Source organism: Sorghum bicolor, chromosome 2 (assembly GCF_000003195.3).
Source record: "Sorghum bicolor cultivar BTx623 chromosome 2, Sorghum_bicolor_NCBIv3, whole genome shotgun sequence".
Classification (NCBI taxonomy): Eukaryota; Viridiplantae; Streptophyta; class Magnoliopsida; order Poales; family Poaceae; genus Sorghum; species Sorghum bicolor.
The window spans coordinates 14160830-14182532 of NC_012871.2; the positions used below are offsets into that span (position 1 = coordinate 14160830).

A 21703-nucleotide genomic window follows, 5' to 3' on the forward strand; every position below is an offset into this window, starting at 1 on the left:
AAATTGGTGGCTGAGGGGGAGGGTTCATAGAATTAGGTTGGTAATTTGGTGGAAGGTTAGGCGGGTAATTTGGTGGATGAGGAGGAGGAAGAGGATGCGGGTTGGGAGGAGGTGGAGGCGGAGGATGGAAGCCAGGGGAAGAGTAGGGGAACTCGAACGTACCATTGGCCGGGGTCGAGGCTATGGCCGAGATCGACCCATAGCCCCTCTCCCGTGTAGGTGAAGCAGCGTCGTGCCCATTGGGCCAGATGGTCGGATCTCCGGCAGATGGGCGCGCGGTGACCATCTCTGTCGAGTTGCCCGGACGGCGCCTGGACAAATCGACCACCGTCCTGGAGAGAAGGCCCACCGCCTGGCGGACGCTGGCGAGAGAGCCCTGAAGAACAGTCGATGTTGACTCCAGGGCGAGAAGGCGTTCGTCGCGCTCGTCGTGAATCTCGGAGAGTTGGATGAGCTCGAGATCCCCGACGCGCAACTCCAAATCGCCGACGCGCTCCTCGAACTAGCCTCCCCAGTTGTCGGCGACGGCGGCGGCGGTGTACTGCGCGTTGCAGTACGACTCCAGCGACTTGATTCGTGAATCCATGGCGTCGATCTGCTCGTGATGAGCATCTTCCGACTCCTTGAACCGCTGCTCCCATTTAGTGTCGAAGGAGTCGAATCGCTTCATCAATTCGTCGAACATGGCCCGGGTGTTCGGCTCCATGGCACCCTTGGCTCGCCGGAGACGCGTGTAGTGGCTGTGTGGAGGCGGCGCCGGATCCAGCGCTCGCCAAGACTGAGGACGCGGCGGCTTTGATACCAGGTTGTTAGCGCCCCGATGCCGGCGCTAACCGGAGATGGAAACGACGAACAGAACAAGGGGAAAATATAGGTTTCTAGCTACTACGAATATTAACGATAAGTGCTTGACAAAATATTACAGAGTTTTGGCATTGTTGCCTCTCTCTCCCTTGCAACAGAGTATAAATATCAAGTAGCAGCTTCCGTCTTGGGCTGGGCCGTGCAGTTGTTGCAATCCCATTCTGGGCCGGAGACTTGCTTGTTCCGGGCCCAGGCACGCTGAGCATCAGTAGTGTTGCCATGGTGAAGTGCAGTAACATCTTCGTCCCTAGCCATAGTTGCTGCTGAGGCCTTGCTCGAATTCTCTCCATTGTGGTGCTGGATCGCTCACCTTTTGCTTCTCGTGGTTACTCGGCTTGCAATTCACTGATGAACTGTTCCAGAAAGTTGTTCGTCGAGAACGGACTCTGAAATTTGCTCTCGAACAACGCCTGACATCACGTGTACCAGATGGGCCAAAGGCGGACCACAACTCTTGTAAGCTCTTCATGCTTGAGCGCCGCCATCACCTCGCTAACCAAGCTATTGCGTCTGGTGTTTCTATCTGGCATATAATATAAAAGCAGTAAGCTCCTCCCTCTCCAGCGTCCAGACGCACTTAGCTAAATTGCATTCCAGCAGTGCATGCCTCCAGAAATCCAAACTGCCACCCAAGATACAGGTCCGATCCAACGCGCTATGTTTCTGTGATGTCGAACGTCTCCCTATTGGAATGGACTGCATGCCTCGCCAAACGCCACACAAAAACACGGATCTTTGATGCAACTTTGATTGTCCATAGGTCGCTCCATTCCTTCTCACTGTGCGCGTGGAAAACTCATGCGAATGCTCCCAGGTCCAGCAACAGAGCTTGACACCTGAAACTGAGCGAAGACGTCGTAGGCTTCACAAAGCTAGCCCAAGTACTGGTCAAAGTTTTTTTTTTGTGACTAGGTATGTACTGGTCCAAAGATGAGCGCACATTCGACAATAGGGAAGGATAAGAAGAGTACCCATATGTTAATAAATAATATATAAATATTCGTACATTGTATATACATGTATGTTTTTTTAAGAATCGTATATACATGTATGTATGTGCACAAGTCGGAACAGTCATTCACAACCAGATTTTTCAATTTCTCCTAGTAGTGTGGGGTTCTCCTAGTGTTTTAGCATTCAAAATTTAGTATAAACTTTCCCTAGTAAATACCTCCTAGTGAGGATTCCCTAGTATTTTGACTAGTTGTAGTGTTTTATTACTAACTAAAAACACGAACTCCACCATTTTGGTAGTGATTGGTCAGTCCATTACCATTAGGTCCATTGGGCTGCCTTCTTTATTTTTTCATTCCCTTGACGATCCCTTCTTGTTTGTCCTTTTTTTTCAATATATAATGATCGGAAGGCAAAAGATGAGAAAATGGCAAGAACCTCTTAGTACCAGGCGATTAACAAATAAAAATTGGGTCTACTACGCTAGGCATTTTTTTGGCACAAATTTTAAGGATGGCACACCTCTTCCTTGCGCCTAAACTATATTGGACATAATAACCTTTTTCCCGCCTACCTACTGCCCAAGCTAGTAAAATTGGTGGAGTTGTGTGTTATAATGTGTAAGGAAAACTAGAGGAGAGGTACATGCTCATATATATGTGTTATAAGAGTATATATGGTGAAAAGTTAGATAAAACTATTGTTTAAGCATTTGTAGGGGGTGCATTTGCACCCTCTACTGTTAATGCAGCTTCGCCCTTGAATGTCGTGCCCCAATGCTCTTAGAAGTTTAGGGAAGGAGGATTCATGTTTTATAGAACTGTATAGTTGCTTTTAGCTAGTTCTCACTTCCTTCCTATTTCCCACTCTTGCCGGAGCCTCTTCTAGTTTCCATGCTTTTGTCGGTGCCACTCTCCATAGAACTTTCTCGATGCCACTGCCCAAGTCCTGCAATTGGGTTTACATCACCTTCACTTTCGCTTCCTTTTTTCCACCACCATGGGTACCTCTTTCATCTCTAGAACCTTTCCCTTTATTTAAGGCTGTCATTTCTCCTCACATAGTCAAGCATTAAATACAAGGATTAAGCTCTGATATCAATTAAAAGGATCAAAAGTGTCTAGAGGAGGGTGAGTAGGCTAAATCTAAAAAAAATCAACTCTGCAGCAGATTAGTCACCAGACACTGGAAACTCTAGTGTAGCTCTAAACTTCTGAACGAATCTGATGAGAAACTTTGGAACGAACCTGGTCCAAACCACCGATAAAAAATTTTGCCTGAAATTCTGACTTGTCAGATTTAGTCAGAAGTGGATTTTCCAACCATGGAAAAATGTTCGTTTTGTAAAACTTTGGATCAAGATTAGCGAAATTCAAGCCCTTTAAATCGGAACATTTGTTGAAATGGGGGGGGGGGGGGGGCCCCCTTTTCCGAATGCACTTTTCACTTAAGTAAAATTGAAATACTTCACAATTCATATTAGACCTTTGTTTGCAATGGCATTATAGCACCAAAGCTCATGATAGGATTAGATACACTTTCATATACATAGATATACTAGAGGTAATATAATTTTTTTCTAGTTTATGAATCATGAAAAAAATTATCACAACAATCACACACTATTTACTACCATTTTTTGGCAACCAACTTTCTCATGCTTGTTTTTGTCCATGCAACTCTAAGAGTAGAAATATTTAAACCGAACTGTCAATACTAGACAAATTTTGCATCTAACGGGTTTCATATGTGGTTTTATATTTTGAATAGTTTTAACCATTTTTTCTTGTTAAAATTCATGATTATTTTATTAAGTCAGAATTATACAATGCTATAGTTCCAACTTTTTTCTAAAAAAATAGAAATGTCTACCTGTGCTAGATTGATCTCATTTGTAGTTTTACCTACTGCTTTATTATTCGTAATCATGCATGATATTTATTTAAATCACCATTTCTTTGTTCTATATTACACCTAGAAATCAACCAAGGGAATCCATATTCAAATTAGTAGTCCGTTCATTCTAAATTATAAGATATTTTTGTCTTTTCTAGATAAATTATTTTTACTATGTATCTAGACATAGTGTATATCTAAATGCATAATAAAAACTATGTATCTAACCCAAAATATCTTGTAATTTGAAACGACAGTAGTACCAAATATGTTAGAGTTAGACTGAACAAATATTTTTGGACGTCTACTGATTAGTAGAGCGTAGGGATTAAAAAGAAGGAGGGGGGGAGGGGGGGCACTGTTCAATAAGACCATTGCAAATGCATTATGTCGCCGCATATATCTTTATTCCAAAGCAAGTATCAAACTAAGATTTTAACTAAATACAAATTTAATTAAAACCCATGAAGCTGCAATACAGTGCAAGATTTATCAGGATTAAATGTAATCGGTATATAGCCGTAGTATGTAACTAAATTTATAAATGAAACTTTTTAGTATTCATGTAACATACATTCTCGGCCATGGTGGAGCGTTGATGCATGCCAATGATTTGAGTAAGAGCAACTCTAAGAGACTCTCTATATCCTTTCTAATTGCTAGGATAGAGATTTTGATGAAAAAAAAATACAATGCAATAGTTTGTCTAGCTAGTTGGTTGTCCAAATATAGTCATCTTCTATTCTGAATTTCTCGCTAGCTAAAAATAGAAAACAAGAATAGCTATCTAGAGTGCAAACAAGATATTAAAAAACTATTAGAGAATGAAAATATATAGAAAATGATGTGCAAATGACTTTCTAAATAATGATTTAGAGAGTGAGGTTTACTCTAACTCTTCTGCCATGGTGCAAGTTGAAATGACTACTTATGCCACTGTAATAACTAATATGTAAGAATGGAGTATATAGGGGAAAGTATAAAAGGGAAACATTGAATAGAAGATACAATGTGCACTAAAGTTCAAACTTAATATGTGGATAAAGAAATGCAAAAACTAAAAATATAAAGAACTGAAACATGGTGCCATAAAAAAGGGACGCTGGAAGATGATATTTAACTTAAATATCTAACTAATGTTTAAACTAAATACATATTTTAACTAAAAATGATGGCGCTGCAATGCAAATGATGAAACTTATAAGAACTAGAGATTAAATGTAATCAATTATACACTAGCCGTGTGTATGTACTAAATTTATCCACGAAAACCTTTAATACACATTCTCGACCATGATGGAGTGCATTGATGCTTGCCAATATTTGGATAGCTCTTTCAGAGGTCTTCAATCAGGTAAAAATTCAAGAAAATTCATCCTGCGCTACTTATTTAGTATAAATTTGAGTTTCTAGTGACCTTAAGATGATATTTTTCCTGTTCCAACTAATTAAGGAGAGATGGGTCTGCTAGGTCCAAACTTTAAAATTCCAGTTAGATGATGGATAATGACACAAATTAGACTTGATCAAGTAACCGGATCCAGCAAACAGTTAAATCAGCTATTTCCTAGTAATTTGATGACAAAGTGCATTTGTTACCACCCGCCTAACATTTATTACCTTTGGAGTACCCGTTACCCATCTTTGGTCAAAATACAGTACTCCCTCCGTCCACGAGTCCACGAAAGAGTCAATTTCTAGAGTTGTCCTAAGTCAAACTTTTTAAACTTTGACCAAATTTCTAAAAAAAATGCTAAGATTTATAGTATCAAATTAGTATCATTAGATTCGTCATAGAATATATTTTCATATAATGTGTATTTTATATTATAGATGTTGTTATTCTTTTCTATAAAGTTAGTCAAACTTTAAAAAGTTTGACTGACACGGATCCTAGGAATTGATTCTTTCGTGGACAGAGGGAGTATTCTAGAGTCATTGAATTATCTACAAATTACTGAATATAACTGCACATATGTATCCAACTGAAGTTTATATGGAGCTATAATAGGCACAAATTGTCTATGAAAAAACTCAAAATCACTTGTATAAATGAGGAAATGAGCCTCAGGACCCTTCTGTATATATGCACTCTTGAAATGATGGCTAAAATCGATGCATGCCCGTCCATGTACTTTTGATAAAAAAGATTATTGTTTCCTGGCCTTATTAATTGGGATTAGTTCAAATATAAATCTAAAGAAATAGCCGGAAAGAAAACTGGCGCTCAAAATGTAAAGAGATAACAGTGAACACTGAGTTTATTTATAAGTAGACACAAAATTCATTGCATGGCCCTACCTTGCATGCAGTTACTACCACAACGAATGCAAGAAATGGAAAATGTGAGTAGTTCGAACAAATTGGACCCCTCCTTTTTGAATAATTCACGTATATATGGATCAACTTCTGCATGCTTAAATCCCCAGGGGTACTTAGATCCAGAGACTTTGCGCTGTGGTTTACCCTTTTTCTGTCAACTAATGCAAATTAAACCATCACCAACAGGTGAGCCACATATATGTTGGAACTGCTACACCATGTGTCTAGCTAGGAGCGAGTGCTGAACATTCCACATAAAGCCAAGTAAAATCCAATGCATCTGATAACAGATTAAAACAGAACCAAAGTAATCAGCGAGAGAATCCAAAGAAGAAATCAAGATGGCACTTCAGTACATCTGTACATATCTCAATCAAAGGACAAGGACAGAGCACAAAATTCCAATACTGATGGCACCGTGTATATTATATATTGACATGCTAGTAAAAAGGTGGACAACTTTTGTTTATATACTCTACAGATCGAGGGATAATTGTGTGCCCGGCCCATGCAAAAGGGAGGGAGGAGATGCATGCATCTAGGGTGGCTTATGTACTGGACCAATCCCAGTGTGCACATCTAGTACAGTACGTAGTCCCCACTGGCTAGATCACTAAACTCCTAAAAAGTCCTAGATTAGGGCCTTGTTTAGTTTCGAAATTTTTTTGGATTTCGGCACTGTAGCATTTTCGTTTTTATTTGATAAATATTATCTTTTCATGGACTAACTAGGCTCAAAAGATTCATCTCGTGATTTACAGGCAAACTGTACAATTAGTTTTTATTTTTGTCTATATCTAATGCTTTATGCATGTGTTCCAAGATTTGATACGACGGGAAATCTTGAAGACATCAAGTTGCTCGTCACTTGTCACTTGTATGTAAGCGGATACTGTTCAGCATCTGTGCATATGATAGCAAATACTGCACATTGGATTTCAGCTAGCCGCTCAAACTGCACATATGTACCTTCTCTTCTTTTCCCTGGTGGAAAGCAAAGGGTGTTTTGTACTAGGAAAGTTTTGGGATTTATTTGAGCTAGCACTACTAATAAATCACAAAACCTCAGAAATATATATATATATATATATATATATATATATATATAATTATATATAATTAAGGTGGCTTGGACATTGCATTGAAGATTGATTCTTCCTCAAGACCCAAGCGCGCATCAGTGATCACTTAGCTAGCACTCGGAGATTCTGAGGAGCTCCTCCAGGTAGTCGGCGCCGAGGTCCTCCAGCTCCACGACGAAGCGCTGCTGCTCGTCCGCCGCCGTCGTGTTCTTGCTCTTGCTCCTGCCCGACGCCGAGCCGTTCGCTGCCGCCACCGCCGCCGCCGCCAGAAGCTCGGACTTCTTGCGCCGCTTCCTCTTGGAGTGCCGCGACTTGAGCGCCAGCACGGGCGAGCCCCCCGCGGCGGAGGCACCACCCGCGCCGCCGCCGCCCAGCGCCAGCGCTCGGAGCGACTCCTGAACGCGCTCCACGGGGAAGTTGAGCGCGGCGGCGGAGCCCCGGGCGGACAGGGCCGCCTGGTCGTAGGCCATCGCGGCGGCCTCGGCGCTGTCGAAGGTGCCGAGCCACACCCGCGCGCCGTTCCGCGTCGAGTCGCGGATCTCCGCCGCGAACCTCCCCCACGGCCGCCTCCGCACCCCGATGAACGCGCCACCACCCTTGTTGTTAGGCGCCACCAGCTGCCCCGCCGCGCCCGCGGCAACCGCCGATGGCACCGAGACCTCGGCAGCATCCGCGGCGCGCCACGACACGGCCGCGGGCGCCTCGTCGCCGCCGCAAACCATGCTGAACGGAAGCGAGTCGGAGCCGGAGGAGGAGGACGAAGACGACGACGACGACGACGTCGCAGCGGTGCCGCCGCCGCCGGCCGCCGTTGCCATGTACTCGCTGTACAGGTAGAAGCTGTGAATGGAGGGATGATGATGCTCCATTTCTGCGAGAAATGGTGGCTGCTGGTTGACTTTTTTTCCCCCCGGCCGGGAAGAAAGGCATCGATGCGAGCGGCGTCTGTTCCTGCGCCTGTTTATATAGACGTATAACGGGGATGGGGTTTGACGATTTTTCTACCGACGGCCGACCACGACGGTTGGCGCGGGCCCAAGTGTCAGACACTGACATGTGGGGACCGCGGGGGCCTGTCGCTTTAACTGCAAAGCAAGGGCAGTTGTCGGGCACGTAGGGCAGGGCTGACGTAGGGCGGCTGGATACGACAAAACTTGGTGGCGTCACCAATCACACTGTACAGTAATATCGGATGCTGCTGCCAGCCTTCCTGCAGGCGTGGTGGCCAGCGACGTGTCCTTGTTTAATAATAAAACCAGATTGTAGAGTAGTAGCTAGGAGAGCAGTTGCCAGTTTTAGCAATTGGTTGAATCTGCACGGGGCATAGTTAGAATTAGATAAAGATGCATAGTACATTTAAGAACTTTTTTAGTGGACAGATATATAGGATATATTTTTTTTTGAGTAAACTATATAGGATATATTGCAAATTCTAGGAATGGTTACCTTTTATGTTTTTTGGTTCACAGGAATAGCGTAGGAAATAGTGTAGGAGAGCGTACAAATAGTGTAGGAAACATTTCTATCCCTACTTGGAGGAAAAATATAGGGAACTTAGCAACCTAGGTCTTCTATAGCGGATGGTTTAAATGATGCCCAAAACTTGTCTCACTTTTTTGGTCACCGCTCCCTATACACTACGAATAGTAGTGCCAACACTTGTAAAATCTGGAGTGAATCATGTTTCGACATTGTGCTAACTCTATAAAAAATCATTGTCTTGTGTTGCGTTGAGTGAAGGGAAGAGAAGAAAAGCCGCCGGAAAGGGCTTTTTTTATTTAGCAACTAGGTTCCATGGAGTGAAGTCACATATTGTAACACAACGATGGGTCCCATTATTTTTGTTGGCTTCCCTCACTGTGGAGGGCCTTAGGGCTCATTGGAAAGCATGTCTAAAAATGTCACAATAGGAACAACATAGGAACTAGATGGCCTAATATATTAAAAATTTTGTGGATTAAAAAAATATAGGAAACTGCAAGATTGAACATAAAAATACAAGAACTAGGTGAGAGAGATCTTAGGAACTCTAGAGTGACACGAAAAAACTTTCCTTAAGGTTCAACTTCCTGGTAGAATTTCTCCAAAATTCCTATGAAACAACATTCCATAGAAATTTCATAGGATTTGTAACAACCAAATCCATTGTTCTAAAGGGCTTCATAGAAAATTTTCCTATAGGATTCCAATCCTCTAGAATTTCTTCATTTGTTCAAAAGTTTTTCATAGGGCCCTATATAAAATGCATGATTTTTTCCTATTTGCACGTTTTTCTTGTGAAATTGAACTAATCCCTATGAATTTTTTGTATATTCCTATGATGATATTACTATTCTCCAAATGGGGTCTCAAATTTCTTGGTAAATTTCATACATTTTCTCCGTCGATGTTTCCAAATAATCATTCTGTTACAATTCATATGTTTTTCAATCCTCTATTTTGTAAATGTGTTCCTAAATAATTCCTCAAATTTTTATTCTTGTGTGTTTTGCATTACTATTTACAAGTGGATATGAAGTTGTAGGCTCGTAAAAAACTTCTTGAATCTACTACTCTAGATAATTACCTATACGGTACCTGAGGCGATGTGTTTCAACTAATCAAGGAACGTCTATTTTTACCACTCTAGATAAATTCACTTTATCGCTTAGTCCTTTATTTGAACAAGGAGTTTTGCTTGATTTACCCTCCCAAATTATTTCAATTAGCCTATCCAATGAGACTTGTCCTTTTTTATTTCCATTCTACACACGTATGTTGACTTTTAAGTTCAAATTTTGCGAGGTAACATAGAGGATTGTAGCTCAAGCTCATGTTATAAAAATACATTAAGAAATTTTAAAGCTTATTTTCATATATAGATTAGCACTAAATCAACCCAAGAGAATCAGGTCACATAAAGTAAAGATTAAAACCTTATAAAATATTTGACACCGGATATCATGTAGTTTAAACTAGTTTTGTGACAAAATTATATTTATATCTCCTAAAAACTAAACTTAAAACTCAATATTTGCAAAGAGAAACAAAAAGACAAAATTCATTGTTTTTTTGGGTGGGGATGTTTGTTTAGTAGACCTATTGGAATAGTTTGAAGGAGTAAACAAAGCCGAATTTGTACCATTTACATGTTTATGTGTACTTGGTAATTGTAATTTGTTCGTTGTCCCCCTTGTACCTTTCATAATGGTGGATTTCTCATCGCTTACTATTTGATTGATTCGTACACAAACAAACTTCTAAAAAAATAGTGGAGCCCAAGTACAATGACATCACCAGGACTTTATTGGTACATTGTAGAAAAATGGTTGAGTAACACTAGGTAGAGAAAATTGTGAACAAGGATGACCTTGAATGGACAAAGCTCTATGAGAAAAATGAAGTTTCGGAACATCATCAATGAATAAAATTATAAATTTTCCATTAATTAGTTCTTTTGTAAATGTTTATACACAATTGAAGTAGTTCCATAACTGCAACTAAAGGAAGCTATTTATGTTGTTGTTTGAATGTGTATGCTTAGTTACATGTTTCTGGTTGACAAAATGAACAACCATAGTACTACTTTATAAAATTTTTAGCACTTGATATAGAAATGTACGAGAGAACTATGTATAGCACCAAATATGAACTAGTAGTGGGAAAGAATGATATATAGTGTTTTCCAACTCAAATCAATTTGCATCCCTGTACCATTATTCATTGGTATATACTGCAGCACCTAAATTAAAATATGTATGTATGGAAAAGTACAGATATTATAAGGGTTGTTTACTTTGAAACCCTGGCCCTGAAATTACCATTGTACCCTTGATATTTTGACTGTTATTGAGGAGAGAGCCTATCACTTGTCTTTGGTGGCACAAAGGCACTTCCACTTGCGACTGAGTTGTCTCTTTCATCATCATCCCAGCCATCAGGAACAACCTCTACTGCCGCTTTCGCTATCTATCTAGCTACTACTTAGGAGGAGTTATCATTACTATTACTATATAGTATGCCATGAGAATATGGGATATATAGAATATGTTCAGTTGATGTTCACTACTGCACGAATAGCAAAGTTAAATCCTCCATCGTAATCTCGTTGAACGTATGACAGCAAACATAATAAGAAGATTAGTATCTATTTAAATTCCATATCAGTACACTAATAATAATATATAAATCGCACTAGGACTACCCAGTCACTGCGCGGGCAGTACGCAGCTTCGTCTCTGATGTACCCTGCAGACTGACCTCGCATTATACGCAGATAGATAACATATATTAAATTAGTAATCTTTTTATTGTATGAGTATATATAAAACAAAATAGAGAGACAGATCTCCTGGAGCGCAGACGACATCACAGTACAACTGAGAGAGGTAGCCCGGCCGCCGACAAGAAGCTTCCGCGATGCCTCGCTCGCCCGGCCGGCCGGGTTGCCCGCAGGCGCAGCCCGCCCCATGTACAGTCTGCACTCTGCAGGCGGCGATGTGGACGGCGGAGCCGCCGCGCCTTCGGCCTCACTGGCCCCCCTACTTTTTCTCGGTGACGGAGCAGGACTGGAGTGAAGCATATTCATCTCCCTGCGCCTGCGGCGGCGGTCCAACGCCCGCGCTCTCCTGGCTTGATCGCCTGTCTCTCGATCGCTTTCCTGGTCACAGGGAGGCGGCGCCTCAGCTCAGCCTCGCCATGCTGATTTCCAGTTCCAGTCAATAGTCATCTGAACTGATGATGCTGCTGCACCCGTTAGTTTCTCCGGGGAGTTAATACCTAAGACGCACTGTACGCATTATTATAGAGATCTTTTTTCTCATCAGATCCATCCATCTATTTGTGGCATACTGGCATACCTGGTCCTGGCATCCCCCATCTCTCTCGCGTGTCAGCGTGTGCTCGTCTGATGCTGCTTGCTTGGTCCTCGTGTTTGTGGGCCCGGGCCTGACTGTATTGCACTCAATATTGGAAATTATTATATATTCTGGGAGCAGGTGGGTTTCTTGTTTCTGCATGCATGCATACATCTCTTCAATAAATAAATTCATTTATTTATCCTCCATAGTACAATCTCATTCTGTTTTTTCACTGGCTGGCGGAAGCAAATATTACCTGTCCTGGAATAATTCAATTCCCCAGTATATTTCACTAATTAAAGGTCTAGTTATTTTCAATGGCCGGCGGAAGCAATGTTATCTGTCCCTGTGTAATTCAATTCTAGAGTTCTCTGAAGTCATTTTTTAATATTTGATCAAATTTATGTTGTGACATAAAATGCATGGGATATTATAAAATATAATTGATGATATATTTAATGGTACTAAATTGGCATCATTAATATTAGCTCTTTTTTTTTAAAAAAAATCAGTCAAACTTAAAAATATAACTTAAGACAAAACGGTGTCCACTAGCTAGTTATATGGATATTGTCGACTATAACCAGTGGCAGAGCTAGCAACAACTTTTAGGAGGGGCCAATTGTCTTATGAAGCTAAACATGGACATAAATACTAGATCAATTAGTCATTAACTGTAAACTTTAGGCTAATTAAGACCTCAAATACGCAACAAATAGTATCAAGTAAACTCTATTAAATACAAATTACCATTTTTTAGTCACATCTAGTAGTGTATAAGCTGTATAGAGAATAACTCTGCAGATTAGTATGGAAACTTAAAAAAAGTAGCAACTAAATATTGATTATTAACCTAAACTACTACTTTGGCTCTGACAGGGGGGTGGGCAAGGCCCAGGTTGGCCTGGCCTTAGCTCCGCCAGTGACTATAACTAATATACGACATAGTCTCTCTATTCTGAAAAATAGTGCATTGTGATTTCTAAAATTTGTACCGGCAATATAATGCATTCTAGGTAATGACTACTATGCTCTTAGATTTGGTAAAGTTGGGTAAAAAGGAAACTATAATTTAAGGAGAAACTCCTTAGTTCTTATTTGGATGTTGTAGTATTAAGAAATCACAGTATCAAAAACTGTAGTTTTAGAATCATTGATGTGCAAAACCGTGGTTTAGAGAAAAAAAAGGGTCTACAATGGAGTTTTTAAAACTCCAAAAAGACTATAGTTTCATCAATACAATGGTATTCAAAACCATAAAGTTTATTGCACCAAATACTTCCATGGCACTCTAAAACCAAAGTATTTCACAAAACCATGGTATTCGTCTAAAACTTCAAAAATACTTTGTATACACATAGGGTCTTACTTGAGTTTAATCTGTGGATACATGCCTCATTTGAGTTTTTTCTTAATTTTTCTTAAATGATTTAGAACGCACTATATTATATGATGGAGGGAGTAACACTACATATATAACTATTTCCTAGAGAAGTATGGGCATATGCTCTGATTGTTACATTTTTATTCAAACTTATTCTTCAATTAGAAACAACCGTTGTGCCTTTAGAGACGCATATTTTTATATTGTATATACAAAATTTGAAGCAGTAATACTACGACCATGTCTTTGTAGAAGTTGACACTGGATGCATTAAACTTCAACTTTTATGTATGTTGATTGACTTTCCTTCTTTCTGTGGTTGATATTCTCCCAAGGTTTCTAAGTCAAAACAACGAAGTCGCCTCCTTGATCATAGAATTTGGACCAGATACATAATATTTTATTATATCCTAGTCTTTGACCAACAAATTTAACATCTTTCGTTTGAATTAAGACTGGCGCTACGTACCGATGGTATATGTTGTTTCCAGGAAGTAGGTAGTAGCGAGTGTGTATTCTACACATCATTACTGCTTACGTGCACGATAGCTACTGCTCCAATACTATGCATATGGTCATGGATATTCTGAACCTTTTTTAGTTCAACTTTGTCGTAAAACCAATCTTACAGGCACCAATGAGAAATCTAGGTACGATCTGCATATGCAGAATGACAAGGACGTTTCCTCATGAAAACGAGGCTCAACAATTAAAATGTAAACTTCTTGTCACTAATGTTTGCCTTTTGTTGTCAGCATCCTCGATGTCTCGGTTATTTTATTGAACAGGATGACTTCATGGGAAGAGCAGGATGTAATGGAAAATAATCATGTACGAGGTGGCCTGTGCTGGGGAGTTGGAAGACAACCTGTAGCCAGATGGGCAACACGCTCATCCCAGCATCATCTGTTAAGAACCGGTCGCAGCAAATAGGCCCAGGATAATAAGAGAATATATAATATATTCTGGTTATACACGCTCATCCCTTCATTCGTTTCAATTGTAGATCGTTTTGAAATTTCATTTTGCTATGTTTCTGGTTATACATTATTTTTAGATTTATAGTTAAGATTAAAGGACAGAACTATTTATAATTTTAAACAGAGGAAGTACGTAGTGGGCAAAGAAACTGTGAAAGGTTCTAGACGGGGGGTGAATAGTCTATTTAAAAATCTACAAACTCACTAGAGCAAGAGGTTAGTAAATAACAAAGCGAAACTTTTTGCTCTAGCTCTAATGGTATGTTTGCAAGCCACTTATTCAACAATTCTAGTTGATATGATCGCTAGGCACACAAGAGCTATGTCTCTACAAGCTACACTAGTGAGCTATACCACACAAGGCAAAATGTGCAACTAAACTAATTACACTACTTTATGACAATAGAGGATTGGATGAGATATTTATACCACCGTGTAGGGGATGAACCAATCACCAAAATAGACAATCAAGTACCTGGAGAATGCCAATCAAACACAATTGAGACACCGATTTTCCTCTCGAGGTTCACGTGCTTGCAGGCACGCTACGTCCCCATTGTGTCGACCAACACTTGGTGGTTCGACGGCTAAGAGGTGTAGCACGAACCTCGTCCTCACTAGGACACCGCAAGAATCTACCCACAAGTGAGATAACTCAATGACACGAGCAATCCACTAGAGTTACCTTTCGGCTCTCCGTCGGGGAAGGAACAAGACCCCTCACAAACAAGGAGATGGCCACGAACAATTATCAACTCATGCCAAAGCTCCACCGCAGCTCTAAGCCGTCTAGGTGGCGGCAACCACCAAGAGTAACAAGCAAACCTGCAGCTCAACGATCACTAGTGCCACTAGATGCTCAAACTCTAAGCAAATGCAACTAGGATCTCTCCCAATCTCACTTTGGATGATCAAAACTTGAACAAGATGAGTGGGATGTGTGGGAGTATGTTCACTAGATGAATCAACAAGTTAAAGAGTCAAGAGGGTGAGCAAGAACCGGCCAACACATATTTATAGAAGCCCCAAGCATCAAATAGCTGTTGGCCACATCCCCCACTGTCTGCGCTCACACCGGACGCGTTCTAGTTCACACCGGATGCGTCCGGTGTTGCCAGGACATCATCCGGTGCTCTCGACCGTTTGAAATCTATCTGTTATCGCCAACAAGTGTTCTCCTGAGACCACGACATTGGACTCACAACTTGGTCACACCGGACGCGTCCGGTCCATATCGGACGCGTGCGCAGAGAGCTCCGCAAAGTGACAGCAACACCGGACGCACACATCGGACGCGTCCGGTGTAGCACCGATGTGTCCGGTTCATACCGGACACATGCGCAGAGAGCCTGCAAACTGAGTGAGCACCAGACGCACACATCGGACGTGTCTGGTCTCACACCGAACGCGTCCGGTCCATACCAGACGCGCTACACCGGATGCTCAGGTTGTACTGTTCCTACGTCCGGTGCTTCACAGAAAGTTGATTTTCACCGTAACAATCTTCAACTTCTTCCATTGCTTCCATGTGCCAACACCAAAGTGTCACAACACTTGTTCATGTGTGTTAGCAATTTTCATAAACAATTTTCAAGGGTTAATTGATTAGTTCACTAGGTTCTAATGCATATGCAAGGAATCCAATCACCTAGTGGCACATAGATAACTGTTTTCACAACAAGATCACCCCTCTTAATAGTACGGCTATCTATTCTAAGTGTGATCACACCGTCTATGGTGTCTTGATCACCAAAACCAAAACCCTAAGCAATACCTTTGCCTTGATCTTCATAGGGTTTTGTTTTTCTCTTTCTTCTTTTTCTAAGTTGAGCACTTGATCATCTTGTGGTCATCACCAACATCATCATGATCATCACTTGCTCCATCACTTGGCATGTACCAACCTCATTAAGTCTACACACACTTAGTATAGAGGTTAGTACTAGGGTTTCATCAATTATCCAAAACCAAACTAGGGCTTTCAAACTAGATAACATGTATAGCCAGATTTATATTGTAATGTAAAAAACAGATTTAGAGCATGCATGATTATTGTTTTTACATTGTTGATTATGGCTTTTAGAGTCTGAAGCTAAGGATCTCTGGTTGCATACTAGCGTAGAATCACTTTTCATCACGTGGGAAGAGGTGGTTGTTTTGTAAATACATAGGCGCCATCAGAAAACCATCTCTATTAATCACGAAATTGATTTTTATTTCACCCAATTTAGAATTTAGATGACAAAGTTATGCCTTCCACAAGATTGTAAGACAAGTTGGGCTAGATTTGGACATAGATGGACGTCGGGCGACATGTACAACTGTCCAAGGGCCACTAAACTTGGCCCAAGGCCTCTTTGAAAGCTCTAGTTTGGTTTTAGTGAATTGATGAAACCTTAGTGCTAACCTTGTTTCTCTAGTGATGCTGAGATAGGTAGCACTACTCCAAGTAATGGAGCAATGGTGAAGATCATGGTGGTGATGGCCATGGTGACCAAGTGCTCGGGCTTGGAAAAGAAGAAAGAGAAAAAACAAAAAGCTCAAGGCAAAGGTATAAGTGTTTGGAGCTTTTTGGTTTACGCTAAAGACATCGTAGACGGTATGAGTGGTTTAGGATTGATAGCCATACTATGAAGAGGGATGAAACTCGTATCAAAATATGGTTGTCAAAGTGCCACTAGATGCTCTAACTCATTGCATATGCATTTGGATCTAGTGTAGAGCTAACACCCTTCAAAATATTTTTGAATGCTAACACACATGCACAAGGAGATGCACTTGGTGCTTAGCTCTTGGAAGCAAGGGTGGTGAAGTCGCGGGAGTGTTTCTCTCACCGAACACTGGTGCCGGGAGCACCCAACGCAAGGGCTGCGTCCGATCAGTTCTGTCTGGCGAGCATAGAGACAGTGGCTCAGGGTTTAGCACCAGATACAGGGACCTACATGTTCGGTGACTTTCTAGGATCTTTGGACGCAAGCGATCGGACGCTGAGTGAACGCTGTTTAGAGTCCAGTCAGTGTGATGTGGTGTGAGTGTGCGAGCAGTGGACCAGACGCTAGGCCGAGTCCAATCACTAGTCACCAGATGCGTCCGGTGAAGAAAATCGCAGTTTGGAACCTCTCTGAAGCGACTAGACCCTAGGATCCAACGTCTAATCATCTTGTGAAGAGCGTTCAGTGTGAACTTAACCGTTGAGGTCTAACATGTGATGTTGAAAACGCAATGACACGTGGCAAGGATCCTGGCACCAGACGCCGAGGGCGTGCAGTCAGTCAGTTCGACCGGTGCGTTCGGTCATCCCGCTTTCTAATTCTATGTGGACGGAGAGCTAATAACTTTATTCTTTTGGGGGCTTTAAAAGGTGGTTGGTCGGCTTATGCTCATACACTTTGCCATTTGCATTGACATAGCAACCTTGTGAGTCTAGCTAACACCCTCCCACTCATCTCCATCATTAATTCATCACCTTTGTGAGATTGGGAGAGAATCCAAGTGTATTGTGTGAGTGATTGCATCTAGAGGCACTTGGTGATTGAGTTTTTCTATGGGTTTTGCTTGTTATGCTTGGAGTTTGCTGACCCTAGATGGCTTGGTGTAGCGAGGATCATTGGGCAAAGGTTGGTGATTGTCTTTAGCTCCTATCATGGTGATTGTGAGGGGTTCTTGACCTTTTCCTGATGGAGAGCCAAAAGGTACTCTAGTGGATTGCTCATGGCTTGTGTGATCCTCATCTTATGTTAGTTGTGCAGTACCCTAGTGAGGGTTTAGCGAGTGATGCCAATTAGCTTATGAAACTCAAGTGAGTGTATCGCCACAAAGAGGACTAGCTTGCCGGTAAGCAAGTGAACCTCGGTAAAAAATCATTGTGTCATTGTTGATTCTGAGGTGATTGGTCTTCTTTGTATTCACCCATATTGTGTTTGATTGGATTATTCCTCTACGCTATGGTATATCACTCTACCACTCTCTTGCCTTACTTTGTATACCTAGCTTATGGTAGTTGTAACAAGTTGTATAGGTTAGCTTTCTAGTTTCTCTTTGTTCTAGGCTAGCTAAACTAGTGTATAGAGTATATACTTAGATCTTGAGTGCTTAGTGATCTTAATTGACTAGAATTATTGGTAGGTGGCTTGCTATTTTAGTAGGCTAGCACAACACTCGCTTTGCCATTTGTTTGTCTAACAAGTTTGTTTAAGTGTGTTGTAGAATTTTTATAGGCTATTCACCCCCTCTAGCCATTAGGACCTTTCACTCTCCATTCACTAGAAAGCCCATGGGAGGTGCTCTTGAGCCTAGAGGGCCCCGAGGGACGTTGGGCGATGGCCCATGTGCACCAAACCGCCACCATACACCACAACTGTGGGGGTATAAACCCCTATAACCTTACGGCTAGGCTTGGGCCAGGAGATTTGGCCCATCACGAGACAATTCAAGGCTTGATCCAACTGCTCGGAGTTTCGCGCAAGGAAACAAGACGTGGAGATCAAGCAGGATTCTAGTCGGTTAGAATAGGAATTGATGTCGCATCATCTATGGCAATTGTTACCGACTAGGATTAGTTTCCAGATCTGTAACCCTACCCTTTGGACTATATAAAGAGAGGCAAGGGACCCCCCTTAGACAAGAGAAACACAATTCAACACATCTCAGATCAATACAATCAGACGCAGGACGTAGGTATTACGCCCACACGGCGGCCGAACCTAGATAAAATCTTTGTATGTGTTTTGCGTCACCATCGAGTTCGTAGCTTGGGCACCTATCTGCCGATAATCTACTACCGTGGGTATATCCCAAGGTAGACTGCCGACTAGCTTTCGTCGATAGTGGCGCGCTAGGTAGGAGGCGAGCGCACAGCTCTCCAGACGAACAATATGGTCATCATCCCCGCTTCCGCTGCCGTGGCCGGAGGCTTCACGTTCACCGTTGGCCAGATCACCTGGACGACTCACGCCGGTGGCCCCATGACCACGACTTTGGAAGAGAACCAGATCCGATCTGAAGCGGCAAAGGTGGTGATCCCGATCACATCGACTACGACCACCTCTGCTCCGATAACGCCATCGGGTACGCCGACAGCCCGTCCTCCGCTTCCCCGATATAAGGGGAAATGAATCGATGACTCCGACCTGCTCTCTGAGGCTTCTGGTCTGATAAACTCGATCTCGGGCTAGGTCACCCCGCTAGCATCACCAGATTTTTGCGAATCCACTCGACCAACTCATGCCACCATGCGCGAATGGCTGGGGACATCCCTAGCGATAACAGCCACCCCTGAAGGACAAACTATTCAGTTCGGGATAACCTCTCCGAACGGGAGCCTCCCTCATGGCCTGAGTAATGCGGCCGACCAGGTCTTGCGCTACACTTAGCGACTATTCAAGGGGGTAGATCTGTCGCCACAACAACCCACGCGACCAACATGTCACTTCGTCAATATGGTCTCCATCCATGCCGTGCTGGAGAACAACACCTCCAGCATGAATTCAAGCACATGCTCCGTCCCCACCGAGGTACTACACCCCAAGGACGACGACTACGACTTGGATCTCCCACCATACCCCCCGGGTTTCCCCCGTTTCCTGGTTTTTCCACCTCATCGAGGAGATCCGGTCCTCAATGTCAGCAATGACGAACCAGTCGTCGATGGAGAAACCGACGAACAAAGACAACAGTGCGAGCAGCACAATGCCGATCGCGCTCAGCAATGGGCAGAAGAAGAACAGCGACAGCTGGTCCCAAACAACCACAACGACGCCTTCGACATGGTAGGGAACTAGCAAGTGTTCAAGACCCCGAGTGCTAACATAGCTATCGCCGTGGCGAACCTCGACCGGCTCCCAGACACGCCAGAATTCTAGGGTGTCTGGACCAGTATATGGGCACACCTGATCGCCGCCATGGGGCAGACTGCAGATCTCCTCAGAAAGGGCCCAAGCCCTCTCCTACACGGAGGTCACATCCGACTAGACCCATCGAAGTCAGGCCTCACCACGACCTGGCGTGCATCACCGCAGAAAGGCGACTCGACGCGATGGCCGTGGTCGGGACGCTGGCCGTAACCACGAGCAAAGACACGGACACGACCAGGAGGTAGACCAGCAAAGAAACCGTGATCTTCGGCAGAATCTCTCCCACAAAGACACCCATGATCGCATCAACAACCGCATCAAGGATAGGGCAGCGCATGAAAACATGCGCCGCATCAAGTACGACGCTACACACGGCCCTCCTGGCCTAAAGCAGTTCTCCTCACATCTCCGACAAGTCATCTGGCTGCGCAATTTCAAGCTAGAGAAGCTCAAAAAATATGACGGCAAGGAGAATCCTGAAAATTGGATCACCCTTTATGAAATCGCGGTCCAGTCAGCAACAGGAGACGAACGTGTGATGGCAAATTATTTCCCGGTCGTTCTCAACCAGGTAGGTCACCAGTGGCTTCTCGGCCTACGTGAAAATTCATTCAATTCATGGGAAGAACTAAGGCAAGCGTTCATCGACAATTTCATCGCTACCTGTGAGCAGCTAGGAAACAAATATGATCTCGAGAGGATATGGGACCAGAAGAATGAGACTTTGCGCGACTACATCCGACGCTTCTCGGATATGCACCTCAACATTCCAAAGATTTCCCATGACAAAGCTATCTCGGCTTTCATCAAGGGCCTCCATTTCCACGAAGCCCTGAGGAGTAAGTTACTGTGCAAGAGGCCAACCACGGTCGCTGAGCTCCTCGCCACGGCCAAAAATTATGCCAACGCTAATGACGCAGAAAAGCTCATCAGGGAAGACGTCAGAGGAACCCAACAAAACAACCAGCCTCCTCGGCGGGACGACAACCACAGCCTTCGGCGCAATGATAATCGCGACCACCGAGAAGGGTGGGACAGGCGTCGCGACCACCACGGTGATTTCAAGGGTAAACAACCTCGTGACAACGACCATGAAGTCAACACGGTCAAGCATTTCACCGGTCGGTGTGATTATCAGGAAGACTATAACAAAACCTTGAAGGGGCCATGCAAGCTTCACCCCAAGTCCAACCACACAATGGAGGAATGTCGTGTCCTCAAGAGCATCTATACACAGTAGGCTATTCAAGGCGACACTGCTAAAACAGTGGGAAAGTGCGACAAGTGCAACCAAGAGGACGATGACGACGACGAGGACAAAGATCCACGCCAGCAATACGTCAACCCAACTGACGTAGTTCACTCCATCTTTAGAGGAAAAGTTTCAATTGAATCCAAGAGGGAGAGGAAACTCCTCAAGAGGGCCTGCTTGAATGTGGATAGCACCGATGGCCCGCTCACCGATCCAAAATTTCCCCCCTGGTCTTACCGAGAGATATCCTTCAGCAAACAGGATTAGTGGGCTGCCATC

At 43.0% G+C, this 21703-nt stretch overlaps 2 protein-coding genes across 2 annotated transcripts; one reads left to right on the plus strand and one right to left on the minus strand.

The window, feature by feature from the left end:
* On the minus strand, nt 7155-8037 carry LOC110433077 (ethylene-responsive transcription factor 1B-like). Its single transcript, XM_021454692.1, has one exon. It carries the CDS (start codon nt 7985-7987, stop codon nt 7229-7231), a length of 759 nt encoding a protein of 252 aa, XP_021310367.1. The 5' UTR covers nt 7988-8037; the 3' UTR covers nt 7155-7228.
* LOC110432630 lies at nt 20516-21412 on the plus strand. Its single transcript, XM_021453401.1, has one exon. The coding sequence runs from the start codon at nt 20516-20518 to the stop codon at nt 21410-21412; it is 897 nt and encodes a 298-aa protein (XP_021309076.1).

What these genes read in the sequence shown, in the direction of transcription:
- LOC110433077 (XM_021454692.1), bottom strand. Translation starts at nt 7,987, where the DNA reads ATGGAGCATCATCATCCCTCCATTCACAGCTTCTACCTGTACAGCGAG.
- LOC110432630 (XM_021453401.1), top strand. Translation starts at nt 20,516, where the DNA reads ATGCGCCGCATCAAGTACGACGCTACACACGGCCCTCCTGGCCTAAAG.